This window comes from Contarinia nasturtii, unplaced genomic scaffold (genome assembly GCF_009176525.2).
Source record: "Contarinia nasturtii isolate CC-2019 unplaced genomic scaffold, AAFC_CNas_1.1 Cnas_scaffold_1371, whole genome shotgun sequence".
NCBI classification, from domain to species: domain Eukaryota; kingdom Metazoa; phylum Arthropoda; class Insecta; order Diptera; family Cecidomyiidae; genus Contarinia; species Contarinia nasturtii.
In genome coordinates this window covers 4,410,038-4,427,726 of record NW_022198708.1, presented here as the reverse complement: position 1 = coordinate 4,427,726, position 17,689 = coordinate 4,410,038, and the positions used below count along the sequence as shown (strand labels likewise).

Sequence of the window (17,689 nt, the reverse complement as noted above, 5' to 3'; positions counted from 1 at the left end):
TCTATGTCAGTTTATTAAAAATGTATGTTTGGTTTTTATCTAAATCAACATAAACAGTATAAATCTATATTAATAAATATAAAGAAAATGTTTAATTTTTAATGTCGATCTTAAGTTTAGTATTAATTTTTTGAAATGGTCGGATGAAAGGTTTTTTTAAACAAAAAAAAAAATGAAAATTTTCGCTCCTTAATTTATTCCATAAATAGAATTAATTATTTAAGTTTGGGTAAATATTTTTAAAGAAATGTCATTTTACTGAAGGATCAACGTTAATGTTCCTCAAAACAATGTGAAACATACCAATTGAAATAAAGTTATAACTCCATTTGTTTCTTCATTTTTCTTCAAATAAATTTCAATTCTTACAAGTACGCATTTTGAAAAGTAAGCTCCACTTCTGGCAAAGTCACATTTAAAAAAAAACTTAGAAAGCTTGCGTTGAACAAAAGCTTTGTTTTCATTTTCGACACTTTTTGGAGCTTTTTTCATCTCCCAAAGCTCAATATATTATTCCCTTTTGATTTCAAGAAAAAGCTAGCATGAAAAAAACTCAATTAAAATTCCCTAATTCAGGATAATGAAATTACTTTCATCGTCTCTTAATCTTTTGATTATAAAATTAAAGTTTAAATTGGGGGAAATTCATTAAACCCTATAACTTTAAATTGAAATTTTACAACAACTTTTGTTTTCAAGTATAATTCACACAAAATTGCCAAATACTTGTACAATTGACCATCAAATATGTATTGCACACTTAAACTTATGTCTTTTTAAAAATTATATCAGAGAATGAATATGACTGAATTATGGAATATTCAACAATCGCTGGCCACTGAGTATTTCGCCCACATATTTTATTGAAAATAACCAAGGTATTTAATTTAATCCATTTATCATGAAGTAAATAAATTCCGCAAATTACACCAAATATTCAACAATTTTCAAATAAATCGTGTGAATTCAGTCAGATGCATTCTCTCAAAATGATTAAACAATTACGTTACATTTATTGTGAGTGGGAGTCTATCATTTACACAAATATGTCTTGTGAAGATTAAGTTCGAACATAAAATTAAAGTCTCAAACAAAATCCATTTTACATCGAGTATAGATGAGAAAGTAAGTATTTAAAAGCTGCCGAACTGCTCAAGAACAAAAAAAGCATATATGCGGTTGACTTTAATAAAATATGCATGATTTTTAATCTGAAATGTTGTTTTTGATACAAACCGTTAATGAAACTTGGAAAATTACAGTTTATCAACTGTTTTCTGTATGTACATACCTGCCATAATGTTTGATACAATTTTTGTTGGCCGGTACGGGCTCTTTAAAGAAATACTTTTTAATGCCGGGCAAATAATGAAAAAAATATTCATCCCAATTGATGGTTTGCATATCGAATTCAAGAAAATTTTGTGTTCTGCAATTGAATTGTTTGTCAGTTGTACAAATTCCGTTGATAATGCCATTTTTGTATGTAGTCGTCGTTGTCATTGAGTTCATGCCATTTTGCCATCGAATCAATTCAGTTGCATCATTATGTTTTTGTGATTGAAGCGTTTCCTGTGACTTCAACAGCGTAGACAATTGATCGATATTTTTATTACAAAATTTCCACTCACGTAATCCAAAGAACGACATCATAGATAAAACACGATATAGCTTTTGATAATTCTTGGCATACCTACAGGTAGACAACGAAAAAAAAAAGATTAATAAAATACGAATCTGTCAGTTATATTCACAAAAACAAAATGCTTTGATCATAATTTACTTTCGTTTCTTTCCAGTGACAGCAGCTATCAGGTCCATTATATAGGCTGGCACAGCATGAAAAATTATATCGCATACATTGAAAAGCGGCTTCCACCATATAATTATGTACGAATAGTACCTGACAAGATAAATAACGGACATTCTTGAGTCACACAGCACTGAACCAAACAAAATGACACGTCAAAATATTAAGAAATAAAAAAATCAACAAAGTTGTAAAGCATTCTATTATTTGAAAATCCAGACTCTTTATATTCGCATTGCCTTTGATAAACGTAAAACAATTTTTAATCTAGATGCATCGCTGCCGTTTTTTTCTTTATTGATGCGTTTTTTTTATTCTTCTTTCAAATCTGACAATACTTTTTGATTTGTAAAATGTGCAATAAAATTGTACTTTTATATTTATTACCAGACAGCTTTATTCAATGGCTCATGCAGTCCTTTCCGCACCGAATTCATATATTTGCCCCAAGTTAAATTATTTTTATCATAAATATAGTTGTAAACAGGTATTTCAGTGTGATTTTCCATTCGTAATTTGAAACTGTGAACAAAAAACAAAACAGTTTTATATAAAACACGCAATTGCAAAACCAGATTCACTGGACTAAAGCTCTAAAAATGTTTATATGAGAACATGAATCATCTTGAAGGTGTTTATATTATAAACTATCTTCAGATGCATTACACTAATTGAGTCATTCATATCAAAAATCCACTCAAAATAACTCAGGTGTTCTTCGTACGTAATACGTCAGAATAGAGCTTCATTGAAGTTCATTCTCTATGCTAAATAGGTAATCATTTAATGAAGTTTTCGTTCACGGAGTATTAAAGGTAAGTGACATTCAAATTGACGTAGCTATTAAACTATTGACATTAAGAGAAATTGACGTCGAATCTACTGACGTAATTTGTGAATTTTATTATTCCGTGATGAAAAGTGTGCTCAAATAAGGAGTCTACTTTGATATATATATCAAGCACACACACATACTCCTCTTACTGTGAGAGTCTTACACACGAAAGACCCATACAGTTAGAAAAGGTCAAATTGACCGACATAAAAATGTAAGTGTTTGACTGCATTTAAAATATTTCTATTTTTACATTTTCACTTGAACTACTGAATCTATTTTTAGGTGTAGAAAATGAACTTTAATACTTGATATAACTTACCGTCGATTGGTGTCCCATGCAGATGATATCATAGCATTTACACAATAATCAGCTGGAACAAGATTGGCTTTTTTGTTTCCATTACCAAAAATAACGTGTACCATGCCACGAACGGTGCCAGCACAGATGCCGCTAGGTCCATATAAATTGTCAGTCCAACCGGCCACCTTTGAATGGAATTCAAAATTTAACACAGAATATGGAGACACATTTTTATGCGAATCTCAATCGTCCGCACCATCCAATATCATTTGATTTCATGTACGATTGAGTCCGCAACGAATTTAATCATAAAAATATTCTCGTATTCAAACGAATACAATGGAATAGACTTATAAAATTCTTTGTCTTACTGGTTCTTTGTATGTTGAAAGAACAATTGGGGGCCTGAATATGCCAGCTGGTAAACCATGCGCTTTATGATTAACTAAATTTTCCGAACATTGTTTTGTCATTGTATATGTATTTGGCATACGCCCAATAAGGCAATGATGAATTTTTTCCAAATGTGAATCATCTAAAATTCTAGTGATCTATAAATGAAACCGAAAATGTTTTCCGAATAATATTAAATAATAATTGTTGTTAAAATATATTCAACAATATCAGAATAATCGTGTTTTTTATCAAAATAACTAAAAAAATCACATAATATCAGTGTAAACCGTGATTTAGTTCATCGTCAAAGTGGAGATTGCAGCATCTACAATATATTTGATATAATGCCACTGTTACAACCTCATTCAATCAATAGAGAGCATTTGATTTTCCAAGCACTTTGGGATATTGTACATGAATTAATAATTCATCGTGTGCAAAACATGAAATGGGTTGTATCAAACTTGGGCCCACATCGAAGCATGGTTGACGATATATCACTTGTATCACACCATGTAATGACCAGCGAATGCAAATCAAAGCCAAAAGCTCACACAAGCGAAACAATCATAAATAGTTAGTCATGATTTGAAACGCAACTATTCTCTAAGATTGAAAACCAAAATTTTGACAACAAAAACCCATTGACATACACCGCTGCCACATACACCAAGTGCTCATTCAAATTCCCTCGAAATTTATTGGCATTGACAAAATGACAACGTGCAACTAAAATCACACACTCATATACTTACTTGAATAATTTTTTCATATGCAATATCCGATTCGTAAACCTTCTCTTCAATCAATTTGCGGTCACAATTGGAGTATAACGTCGATATATGGAGAAATGCCTGAAATGGTTATCATTTTCATGTTAAAACAATGTTTCAAACCAATCAAACCACATTCATTTTCATTTTGTACGGAATACCATTTGACACCGAATGAATAAACACAATCAAGCGAAATAAAACTTTTATCTCTGCTTGAGAGTGAGAGTCGAATTTCAGTAGTTAATTTAATTCAAATAATTTGTTTCCGTTTAGTATTTTATGGTATTTCGAATTTATGAAGATAAATATTAATGTAGAGGAAAATTGAATGTTTGAAACGAAATTATGGGTCAACGTGGGCATTGAAATTTGTGTTTTAGAAATCGTTTTTATTGGCGTTTTGTTTTGATATCGATTGACATGATTTTTTTGAACGCAATTCTCAACCGAAATCAAACTGTCATAAATTGAAATGCTAACAACATATATTTAGCTTTCGCTCTCTATTCATTTTAAATAATGACTAATTGTTTTCATTCGATTTCAATCTGACATAGAAGTGACATATACATACTTTTAAATTCTTTATTCCCATAACTAAATCCAAAATTTTTTTTGTGCCAAGTACATTGATTTCGACCGCATCACGGAGCTTTTCATTGAATTTTACCGATGCAACCACATTGAAAACAATCTATGCAATAGACAAAGAAAGAAGAAAAAAAACGAACAAAACACACAAAAAAATATTATTTTCCAACAATTTCGATTGTTGCATACAATGACATTTTCAAAAACTAGCTGTTACGCTGACAGATACACCATCCGAAAGGTGAAAAATGTGAACGTCAATGTTTTGTTAGTAAAATAAACAGCATCACGTACATCAACTTCATCCCAGATGATATCCTTATTTTCCTGAGAAATGTTCAAATCGTGAGCTTCAAAATTCGCTTCGATTGCTTTCACATTCTTTATCACGTCGGACGATTCATTTCGTAATCTATCAAAAATCTATAGCGCAGAAAAAAGACAAAGAAGAGAGCGAAAAAAGGTGATCAGTTGAAATTCTGTTTGATACGTAAGAATCAGGTGCATCTTTTTTCTTTGAATAATGCAATTCCAATCATATATGTTTAATATTATCAAGATTTTATTTATAAATAGAAATGTATCTATTTGTTTGTTTACCGATTCTTGAAAGAAATGCTCCAGACGCTCATCCACTGTCATGTTATTTTTAACACGCACCAGCAAATAGATGCGTTTTATGGAGAAAACACGTAGCAATTTCTCGATGAGCACTTTTCCAATGAAACCGGTACCTCCTGTAATGAAGAAGAAGGAAAAACACGCATCGCGTGATCTAAAATGGTTTTTCTATTTTAAAAAATCACAATCTAATAAAATTAAGTAAATTTACCTGTAATGAGTACAACTGAGCCCTTATAAAAATTGCTAACGAGGTCATCACCATCTGCAAGATCAGCATATCTCTTCTCTATTAATTTATTAGGGTTTTTATAAACTTTCACTCCGGCCATAAGTCAACATAGCACAAATATGAGTTGCAAGTATCTCACACCGACACTGGACAGTTTTCGTTCGTTCAGTATTGCGAAAATTTATGAATATATCAGAGTGTGTGTGTGTGTTGGACGTCTTTATTTTGCCATTAAATTCGTTTGCATGCGTTTACATACACTATTATGGTACATGTATCAAGTATCTCTCTTCATATGCTGTAAGCTATGTGTACATTTTGCCACCAATGAACGGACGGTCCACATTCCGTATGTATATATGCACTGAAACCGACGAATCAGCCAGTATATTAAGCAAGCAAAATGTAATAAGAATTTCTTTATCATAATTTATAACGAATTCTCATATCTACAACGGAACCAATGTGTGTAACAACGAATGTGTGTTGTTACATCATGCATAAACTATTCGCGTCACTTGTAATTGTTTGTGTTATGGAAAATACAATCAAAATTATGCAAACGTTAGAGCGGTATGTTATCCAGAAAAAAAAACTTTACGAACGCGATTGTAGAGATTTGGATTATTGCCCATGAATGTCAAAATTCAATTTAAAAATATTGCCAACAAAGTTGATGAAAGTTGTATTGAATTTGTTCAACAAATGTTTTAAATATTTATTCAGTTGACAAAGTGCATGCCATGTAATGCATGGATGTTCAAAAAGATGGCAAGCATATTTTGTTGGATCATTAATGTTTGGGTAATTGTCGTCGACTCGTCGTACATTTAAAAAAACTATTTCATTTTCACACCGCTCTATGAAACTAAACGTACATTTGAATTGAATTAGAACCATCCGTGTGTCGGAATTTTCTCACTCACTCACTCTCTCTCTCTCTATCTCTCTCTATGTGTGTGTTTCTTTTACGCCATTTCACTTCTCCCATTCACAAATGCATTCACAAATGCTGCGTATTTCCACGAGCCGAGTCATGCTGAATAAACTAAAGTTTCATATAAACATAGCTTGGGCATATCAACCACCGAGAATATGCTGCACTACCGCGCAACCCAACATGAAACTTGAGAATATCTCGATGAAATTTACACAGAGTCGTGTTAAAAAAATAATTAGTATATTTACTCCATTTATTCAGTGAACTTTGTCAAAGTGTATGATTTCGCTTTGCAAATTCTCAACTTCAAAAGTATGCCGTATTCGGAAATGCATTTGAATTGCTCGCAAATGCAATTGAAGCGTACCATTTAAATCTGTGTTCTCTCCATATCAAATAACATCTTTTGCTCTCCCTCCCATTAAGCGATTCAAAAATGAAATACCATAATGGTTGCTAATCGATAAGAAATGTCTACCGAACCAATTTTCGAAAATATTATTGACCTGCTCTGGTCGAGCTCTGTAATGTCAAACTTGTTCTCAAAGTGACATAAATTCTAGTGTTCTCATGTCCACATTCAAGTATTGTATGCACTGAAACCGAACTACGGATATATTGTATTAAACATACGTATTTATAGTAGTTAGTGTTTGAATTTTACAATGAGTACACCCGAATCGGCTGAAAAGTACAGCAGTGAAACTAGAAGTAAAAGTTCATGGGTCATGAACAAATTGCAATTGCAATTGTGAGATTCATCGTTTGTTTTCAGGGTTGGATGAACGCCAATTTTCACCTGATGAAACATTTTAACAATTGAATTAACACATAAAACCAACGATAATATTTAATTTATTACGCCTCGACATTTGAGCGGTTTGACGTTTAAGTCCATCATTCACATCATTTCAATTTTGTTCATTTTCAGCGATGGCAGAAATCATAAATTATAAAACGTAATAAATGGTTTACGTGCAATTGCAATAGATTTAGGTTGTAATGTAACGATTTTATCTTTAAAACTTCATCATGCTCATTAATCTTGTTTATTTGTGTGATCCATTTTCAGTGGGCAATAACCAGAATCATGAAGGGAAGAAAAAGATGAAAAAAAAGCATACTTGCATGCAATCGAACCAACAGAATGGAGAAATGCTACTTTACAATCGGAAAAGTTGTATTGAGTTTGATCATCGACAAAAACAATCATTAATTTTTCTACTCATATTTGAAATACAGTTGAATTATGCCAAAATGTGTCGAAATTATTACAAAAAATAAATTAATATTGTTTACCATTGCAAATTTCCATTTCGTCAACCAATTTTTATTCACTACACAATCCGGAAATGACAAAACCTCGTTCAATTCTCTTAAATCGCAAGATGTGCATTCACTTTGAATTGTTTCGTTTAATGATATTTTATAGCATATAATCAAAGCTTCTTAATATAATCAAAGATTATTTCCAATTACGTACTCAAAGACCTATTTACAGAACAAATATCACCGAACTTGACGTTTTATACCACCTAAAGCAAAAAAAAAAATGCACTGTTTTCATTATGACTCTTTAATGGATGTTATAAAAATTGCATATGCACGATTCGAATTGAATTTATTTCTTATAGCTTTGGCACCATCACTTTTATTCAATCACCATAAAACAGGTGGATTGGATACAATTTAAAGCAAAGACCAATTGCAATCGGATGATTTCCAAATTATTCAAATTCATCCATGAATTTCACAATGATTTTTTTTTCGACAAAATGAATTGAATACTTGTGATAATAATAAATTAATTATGATTTCTTTTGCACAACATTAATTAACGATTTTTGATTTTTCATTTGAAAAGATAGAAAGATATAGATCACTTTAAAATATCACCTTAAAAAAATTACATCAATATCAAAATATCAATCCATTTGGAACACGTCAATTCTAGACGAAACGAAAAGTATAACGTAAAATAAAACATTGACCATCCAACGAATATGCTTCAAATAAAATGAATGGAAAATCAAGCAGTTGGTATTCGATTGGAAACGGTGTACACAATTCTCCTTGTATTTCGACTCGGCGAGGATTGGGAAAGCCTACAAATTGTATATGAATAACTGTATTCCAATCAGCAATAACAGGTTTTTTTTATTGAACGTACAACTTAATAGTCTGATTATTAATCGCTTTGACTGTGTACACAATAGCTCCCACATAGACAACATGCACACACTATTACTCGTTCGCTTCAACGTCATTTGCACAGATCAACCGAGTTATGTGTCCATCATTTCATTTAAAACAAAATACGCTTCGGATTGAATCGTTACCGGTTTATCGTTTATATTGCTAACAAGTAACTTTTCGACTCAAAAAGAATTTATAAAAGCGTTTCATACATCATAGATGTGTGCCTTTAATTAGAGGTGGTTTTATAGGTCGATTGATTTTTCAATACGCCAATAAACATAAATAGGGCTCGATTGTCGGTTGCGTGTTACGATACACACAACATTATACACACATTTCTCCTATCTATTTGGCGACGTGGGAATTCAATCAAAACCATGATTCGGACATTTTTCCAAACCAAAATTAATACATACCAAACGATCTCTCGTTTGTTTATCGACTCTTGATTTGTTCAGATTTTGTCCAGAACTCTGTTCTCTATTCGTAATACGACTTCACATTCCGAATATTATATACGACCCCTTGCACGAATTTTCCCACACACGCCTATAATATATTACAGATACAAAGCCGATCGTCTATTTACATCCATACAATTTGTATAGAGTCTATGACTTATTTATGGATGTAATACATGTAACCCAATTTATCGATGAAGAAAACGAAAAATCATGTGTCTTTCCACAAAGCGAAATGAAATCAAATTTCAATTCGGTTTAATTCCGATAGCATTTGTGCGGTTGATTTGGCTACTTAGTAGCTTAGTGAATATTGCCGTGTGTTGTAAATCGATTTAATTCAACAATTTATTCTAGAACCATATTCTTATTCACGTTAACGAGCTACAATTTGGCCAAAGCAGACTTTGTCGATGTGAGCTCAAAACGAATACACGGCTTTAAATTATATTGCCAAGGGGTTTGACAGGCAACATCTTCTCATGGACTATGCTTTCTGAGGCAATACCTCCGAATGGATATTTTTTTCATTTCGACATTATTTAGTCATACCGTCTAAATGCTCACCAGTCTAATGTAAAAGTTGTACTCCAACCCAAGCCCCTTGAATAAAAGAGTACAGCCAGGATGTGATACGTGTTTAAAACCAAAAACCACTTTCTTCACACATGCATACATTCGTTCGGTTCTCTAGTAAGTAATATAAGCTTCGATGTGCGAGAGAAGAAAGAGAGAGAGAGAGAGAGAATTTTATGACATGAACGTGAAAACTTCAAATGAACATAATTAAATATTCATTGCATTTTAAATTTATGGAACGTTGGGGAGTTCATCGATCGCTGTGTCATAGCATATTGATTTGCCGGTGTCTAGCTGAAATTTATGTAAAAATTGTCTCGGAAAATTATTTCGTTTTTCATTTATATCTTTGTTCCGTTTGAAATCCATTGGGAATTGTTAAATGTATTGGTGGCGGTGATGATGGTGGTTTTTGAAAGTAAGAGTTTTGTTGTGTACATTTTCAAATCGAATATTCGTATTTTAACGAATGAATCATTCTGATTTGGTAAACTATTTTTATTTTATTTAACACAATCCATGAGCACGAATGCAATTGATGGTGAGCGAAAGAAGTGACTAGGCATTTTGTATACAAAAGACACGTCACTCAATTGTGTCGTTGTTGCATTATTCGTTACCCTTCCCTATTTAGCTTTTTATTGAAGATTGAAAATCCTTGGCCTTTTTCAGTGCAATATCATAAAAAAATTGATTATGCATTGTGTACCAGCCCCAACTGGCAGATGTGTGCCTGTGCATACACAGGGTATTTCATAATATATGTTGCAAAATTCTAAATCTTATTTACATATCACGTTTTATCAGTAAATATGAATCTAATCAAAAAAAAAGATTTTTTCCATTTTGTTTTTGTTTTTCAGATCGATTATTATATTTTGAACCACACTGTACACCGAAGAGACAAAGCATTTAAAAATGTACAAAGAAAACATGTCACGTATTTCGATAACTTTTCCACATTCAGGAGAATATTTCGACACGAGAGCATATGTTTATTATGCGGACCGATTTGATTTTGTTACAAAGCACAGACGAAAATATGATCTAATGTTCATCATTTGCAAGAATGAAATGAACGATGATGCAAATACCGAAAAGAAACTTCAACATCCGCCACAACTTTCAGCACATAAAAATCGAGATAGACAAGGGAAGAGGGAGATACATTGTTCAATATAGTCATTCCTTTCCTTCAATGTCATTAAAATTAACCTGATAACTACAATAAGATCAGCCCATTGAGTTTGCATGTAGACAGCTTCATTTTGACATTTTCGCACCAATGAAGAAAAAAAGCTCAGTGTCATTGACAATATTATTAGCTTGAAGCTATGGCATAGAATGCGACAATCACAAAATATATATACACACAAAAGACACCTAACCTCAATATGAGACGATTTGACATAAAATTTGAAAAAAATTTTTTTTCGTATTTTCAACTGTCTTTTCTGCTGTTACATGGCAGGCTTATATGAAACTCTCGGAGACTCGGTATAATGCACACAAAAAGTGAAAAATATTTTTGTCGTGTTTTCGACTTTATTTTTGCTGTTACATGGCAGGCTTATATGAAACTCTCGGAGACTCGGTAAAACGCACAAAAAAATTGAAAAAAAAAAATTGTTTACTAAAATTTATCCAAAAATAAATGAGACTTCGGATAAACTGAATTTTATGTCAAATCGTGTCATATTGAGTGTTTTTTTTGTGTGTATATATATATAGAATCAATTGTTGTTTGGGCTCTTCTGTCGAGTACATATTTACATAAAACATGACTTTAGCTCATAAACTTTGGTTACGCTTGGAAAAAGCTGAACGCTTGACAACGCATCAAATGTACAACTCACACTAGTTGTCATTGTGTCATTGTGTCGATACGAAAAATATACCATACTACAAAATCCAAATGATCTTCATGATGTTTTTATTCTCTGTCGAAAAATTCATGATTTTTGAATTGGTGAACCGGATGGAACGGACGCAAAAATTCATCCATAGAAAAAGACGTTGTATATTTTCTCTCTCGCAGAGAAGAAAAATTCAAAATCTATTCATTATCTCTATTGTACCTTACATTTCCACTTACAGTGTGAGAATTATTTGACAGCCAAGCAAAACTTTTATTCGAAACAATTACTTAACGCAAACTTATTTGACAGATAATAAATCATTTTGGAATTCATGAAATTTGCGTTGAGAGATAGATAGAGAGAAGGAGAATTAGAGTTCACTGACTTCACTCTGTTATACACATTGCCAACAAAGAAGTTGTACAATACAAAGGAATATGAATCGAAAACAATGTTTCAAACGATAAAAAGATAACGCATTGGCCTTATTCTTATCAAGAGTAAGAAGTGAATTCGATACTTTCCATTGTTTCAACACGGAAGAGAAAAAGTATGAATTGAAACTGACACGAAATAAATCGAATTTTAATTTCATACCCATCGTCTTCATCAAAAGGAAGAAGAAGGAAAAAAAAACTCAATATTTGGGAAAAGTTTCATAGAAGACACACACATCCATATTCAACAAACGACAAAAAAAACGAATATGATGCATGGGAAATAACACTCCAGAAAAAGGGAGAGAGAATACTGCAGTCAAAATCACATTTAAAGTCGTTTATAAATTTTGTTTACAGTTCCTTTCTCTTTCCTTTATAAATTATGTTTGCTTGACTGCTCACTCTATTGTCTAAGACGACCACTATATGCATCACCGAATTGCATGCATGCATATACGAACTTGTAAGTGTATATAGAATATTATTAGAGTTTATGAAATTACAATTTTGTTGTTGACGTTGTTATTGTTGTCTCCTGATGTGTTTTAAGATCTTTCATTTTTTTTGTAACGAATTTTTTTCAAACAGCATTTTCTATATATGCAATGGGAGGGGAGAAGTTTTCCTCCAAAGGTAGGTGGAGGAGATATACCCTAGGGGGTAGACACATGGAATATTACTTGAGATATTCACCGAAATTGAAGGTATTCTTGGTATTCTCAGTTTTAGACGAAATGTCAATGCATTCAGCAACGTCTCACAATGTGCATATATGAATATTATCTTCCAAACATTAAAAAAACTTTTTCAACGCTATTAAGTGTATTATTTCAATTGGTTTAATAAATGCAAAAACAATTTTGAGAAAATTTTTCGAAATAGTGAATGTTAAAACAAAATGGAAAAAACTTGAAATCTTTATTACCGATATCAATTTGACATTTGGTAATCACGGTATTCACATTTTTTAATTGTCGTATTTCCGAATTTACAAATATATATTAAGTTTATATTCACAGTACACAGAAAATATATCTACCCACTATTTTCGTCACAAAATTGATATCAGAAATTTTGTGTTTTAAATTTTGGTTTCGTCACTCGTTCTTCACCTCGATAGAGGTTTTTTATTTGATATCAATAGTTTTGTAAGCGCTATTTTCCAAGTAAACCCTTAACCGGGCAGGTCGGGTAGCGCATTTAAAAAAAAAAAAGATACATAAAATCGCATTAAATGTCATCAGATTTTTTAAAATGACATTTTGTACTAAACAACTACTGAACTGAAACTTAAATTCATCCGATTCGGAGTAAATATTGATTATTTTTTCATTTTTTCAGTTATATTTTACAAAAAACATATTTAATTCAATATCTTTTATGTTAAAACAATAATTTTCGTCGTATAAATTCAATGAAAGAAAAAAGAAAAAAAAATTTCCCATTGAATTTGCATGGAAAAGGTACGTCGAGCCTCAGAGGCCCCACTTGCCCGATAAGGTTAGGATTTTGACCTGCCCGGTTAAGGGTTAAAGATTCAAGACCCATAAATTTGAATATTTTTCAAATACAATGAAAATATGGATCTCTAGATTATTTTTGGATCAAAATGATATAAATTATGGATCATAATGAGGAACAGAGGTTTTTTCAGTGGTGTGAAGTATGCACTTTTTTTATCTTTGACTGGGGGCTTGAATTGATGAATTTTTAAAAAGAACCAATGCAGTCTTTTTCGAAAAAATGTCCGTTATGTGTCCGACCAGACGGTCACATTTTGGTTTTTGGCCAATTTGGCCACCGCAACTTGAATTTTTTAAGTCGAAGTTGGCACCATTCGAGAGCATACTTCAAGACATTCAGATAATTTTCAAAAGTATCTTAAAAACCTCAGATAAAGTATCTTTGCCCATCACTGGAAACGATGCGGTTTCCGCCTGCAGATTTCATTATACCGAGCGAATATTTTGGTTTTTTTGTCTCTTACTGTCGATTTATGGTTCCTATTCATTAATTCATCAAACGCTGATTGATTTTGATGAAAGCAGCGTTTCGATGGTAGTTGAGAGTCTTCAACATAGTGATGTTACATATTTTCCATCGATTGGTGTGTGTGAGATTGGCTACGTCAAAGAAGACTACATTGAGTTGGATAGAGAAGTGCGACGGTAAGTATGGCATGTAAGAAAATAATTGTAATTTTATTGTATTAAGAGTGTCTCTTCAAAAGACTTTACTTGCAATAGTTATAATAATGCACATGCACCATTACATAATTTCCGCTCGATAAATTTTGAATTTTCGGTTTTGTTGTTATTCATGTTTCGTTCTCCATGAATGAAGACTGGGCGGCGAAAATAATATTAATTTTGATGTCGAAGATTTTTTACTTCGTGCTGTGTATTATAATCTTTACCATTTCGGATCGTTCGCATCATATTGGTAAGTTAAGCTCATCATTTTACCAGTTAAATGCTTCTAGTAACGACATTTTATGTGTATCTAGTTCGTCGTATCGACATTGTACGGATAATTGCATAAAATGTCCCGAATTCAATTATGGTTATTTTGCTAACAAGGTATATTATACTATGTGTAAATAATACTATTTTCTATGTGGAAATATCTTTATAAATGTTTTCTTTCTGAAACAAAATATCTACTTTTCAACATTTTTATTTTTTTATTTTTTTGTAATAAAGACTCGTCAACCATGTTCCAAATTGATGATCAACTGTACATGGAATGAAAAACCATTTGACTGCTGTCGATACTTTTTACCAATTCAAACCACCATGGGCAAATGCTTTTTGTTGAATTCAATCCAATTAATTAACCGGTATGAAAAATAATAAACGTGAAATAACATTTAAGAATTTTAAAAGCAACAACAACTTATTTCAACTTCACTAGGAGCGATGATAGATGGTTCAAAATGAAGTTGGGATCGGAGAAGATGCAAGACTTTTTGAGATTGGAGTTCTCAAAGGCAGCATCGGTTCGCTAATTTATCTATTAAATTTTTAAAGAACAAAAACAAAGTACTTTTTTTTTAATTTGTACAGATAACGGTGTTAAATGAAGAAGATGTCCCACATATGCTATTGACCTATTTAATGTTCAATCAACTGCACAGTGGCATCCAACAGTATATCAATTTGAATGTTCAGAATGTTGTAAATGATGAAGGTGTACAGGATATAAGTAAAAAATCAAGAAGGTGTATTTTTCCCGACGAGAATTTCGGCTCGAAATATAAATATTACAGTTTCAGTGTATGTGTTACCGAATGTATGAAGAAAACGCAGATAGAAGCTTGCAATTGCACACATTTCAGCATGATTTATGACGGTATCTTAATAATTTTATCATTAATAATATTAAAACATACTCTACATATATATAGAAAAGCACATCTGCACAGTTCATTCGCTATATCTATGTTAGTGGTAGTATCTTCTTTGATACTTGCGAAAGACGACGATGACGACTATACGGTTACTTAACAACACTCTCTACTATTTTACGCATCGTCACGTACACTTTACTTTGAAATATATAGACACAGATATATATCTCAAATTGACCGAATCTAATGAAATCATAGCGGGAATTAGAACATTTAGTTAAATTTTTCCACTGAATTAAATACACTCAATTGAACATGACACTTCTGTGTTGATAAAAGTGATTATAATCCAAGCATTCAATTACTTGTCATCGCACGAAGAAATGAAGATGTGGATTATCTTAACTCTCCAAACAACCATTTGGATATGGGATTTTGTCCATTTGCAATTCAAATCGACAAATATTATATAGAAGGATAAAAAGATATATAAATGATATTAAATGCTAGATTTGCACAATGTGCATTGAACTATTAAAAGAAGTAAAAAACGTAAATGGCCTGTTGTTGGACCATAAATTTTCGTGAATGGCAATGCTGTTCGCGTACATAAATAATATTTCTTATGTTTGCACCGCGGCACACATTTACCGATGGCACACATTTACATTTTTCTTTCTATTTTTTTTTTTGTTATTTATTTGCGTGGTTTGAATTGTTTGTCCAAAGAATGTACCGCGCCCGATAAATGGCAGTCAAAGCTTTTCAGAACATATATCGTAAAATAAATGTCTGAATCGTGTGTGTGTGTCTGTGTGTATGTATGTGTTGCTGTTGCTCTCCTGTGGCCGCAACAACATTCAAAATATGTTGTGTTCCGAACATGCAATGACATGTAAGACGTACTGTACATCCGAATACAGTGAAATCATCATTAAGATTAATAGGTTCTCGTATATGGGTCGGTAAATATTATGTGTGTGATGCTCTCTCTCTCCATTTTTGTGTTTTTTTTTTTGTTTGGTTTGGCCACTAAACTTCTACTTTCAACCCACATAATTCAATCCGTTAGAAACATACAGCAAGCGAATGAGGCTCACATTGTGCATTTGTTTTCATATGTTAGAAGTGATACAGGATAATTCATTTTCAACCATAATTTTTTCGTAATCTTTTGTGTCACATCATATTTTCTCTGGTGATTGGCGATGCGGTTTTGTCTACTCTGTACTGTCTTTTTCTTTCTCTCATCTTCCTCTCTCTCTTTCATATTTAAATTTTTTCTCTCTGTTTGAAACACACAAATAAAATTGAATGACATTCGTCTGCATGGATCAGAGAAAGACGAGAGTCCACAGTGCAATTACGATGGCATGATCGGACTTATTTTTTCCACAAACCCATATTATGCAACCGTGGCGTCCAGATGGTCTGAAATGTGACTGTCTGCCATCATGCAACGAACATGAAATCAAGCTCATTGGTCGAACATACAAGTAAGTCAAATGTATGTCTATTTTTAAAATCATTGTGTGTGATCGAAAGTATAAATGAAATTCAATGTCGAAAAAAGTTTGAGTTGAACTTTCAATAACTTTATTCCACTTATTACTGTCAACTCGAAATGGTTACTTGAAGATATACAATATATTCTCACTTTTTTTGTATTTCCGTGTGCATTGTCATTTTTTATTGAAACTCTTTTTATGAAAAAAAGAGCCGAAGATAAATCTGAACACAGGCGAATCACACAAATAATAGTGCAATCCCTTCCAACTCAAAGATACCGTCGACAGGCTGTTCGCAACAATTTGGATATTGTCGGTGAGTTGTGTCTGTCGCCTTTCACATTTTTCTGTTCTTTTTTTAAATCCCATTTCCTTTAATCCGTTTCAAATGTAATCGATTTCTTTTTTGGTTTCATTTCAGTCTCAATTGGTGGAATTATGAGCCTTTATCTTGGCGCTAGTATTTTAAGTCTTGTGGAGTTTTTATACTTTTTCACAATTCGTGCATCAACACGTCAAACCCAAACAGACAAATAATATGAATTACAACTTATTGTTAGTATATTTAAATAATTAAATTAAAATATGATACATTTATATTCCAAATAGTATTTTAAATACTTCAAAAAGTTTTGAAAACAATTTAGTTTTCTTTTAAAAAAGACATTTTATATATTTTTCAATGGTATTTATTTTCGAGTTGGTCCTTACTATACTGTGAAATATTGATTAAATTGAATAAAACTTGAGTTGAAGAAGGGATTCAATGGATCGGATTATTTCTTGCAA

General features: G+C 32.0%; 2 protein-coding genes across 2 annotated transcripts; one reads left to right on the top strand and one right to left on the bottom strand.

Annotated features, from left to right (window-relative positions):
• Positions 1-1,102: 1,102 nt before the first annotated feature.
• Positions 1,103-7,973, bottom strand: LOC116345868 (fatty acyl-CoA reductase wat). The gene is made up of 12 exons (XM_031775583.1): positions 7,805-7,973; positions 5,545-5,622; positions 5,313-5,449; positions 5,007-5,135; positions 4,696-4,815; positions 4,101-4,199; positions 3,321-3,500; positions 2,968-3,134; positions 2,198-2,332; positions 1,784-1,903; positions 1,292-1,693; positions 1,103-1,211 (listed from the first exon to the last, which is right to left on the bottom strand). The coding sequence occupies exons 1-12, from the start codon at positions 7,818-7,820 to the stop codon at positions 1,103-1,105; spliced, it is 1,692 nt and encodes a 563-aa protein (XP_031631443.1). The 5' UTR covers positions 7,821-7,973.
• Positions 7,974-14,098: 6,125 nt separating this feature from the next.
• LOC116345867 (pickpocket protein 19-like) lies at positions 14,099-17,437 on the top strand. Its single transcript, XM_031775582.1, has 9 exons — positions 14,099-14,211; positions 14,387-14,485; positions 14,550-14,622; positions 14,746-14,882; positions 14,957-15,041; positions 15,109-15,394; positions 16,819-16,888; positions 17,110-17,216; positions 17,322-17,437. The coding sequence occupies exons 1-9, from the start codon at positions 14,099-14,101 to the stop codon at positions 17,435-17,437; spliced, it is 1,086 nt and encodes a 361-aa protein (XP_031631442.1).
• The last annotated feature ends 252 nt before the right edge of the window (positions 17,438-17,689 follow it).

Coding starts and splice junctions, on each gene's coding strand:
- LOC116345867 (XM_031775582.1), top strand. CDS start 14,099: ATGGTAGTTGAGAGTCTTCAACATAGTGATGTTACATATTTTCCATCG. Junction 15,042..15,108: donor AGTTCTCAAAGGCAGCATCG/GTTCGCTAATTT, acceptor TAATTTGTACAG/ATAACGGTGTTAAATGAAGA. Junction 17,217..17,321: donor CAACAATTTGGATATTGTCG/GTGAGTTGTGTC, acceptor GTTTCATTTCAG/TCTCAATTGGTGGAATTATG.
- LOC116345868 (XM_031775583.1), bottom strand. Junction 4,816..5,006: donor TCATCTGGGATGAAGTTGAT/GTACGTGATGCT, acceptor TCTATTGCATAG/ATTGTTTTCAATGTGGTTGC. Junction 3,135..3,320: donor TTTCAACATACAAAGAACCA/GTAAGACAAAGA, acceptor TTCCATTCAAAG/GTGGCCGGTTGGACTGACAA.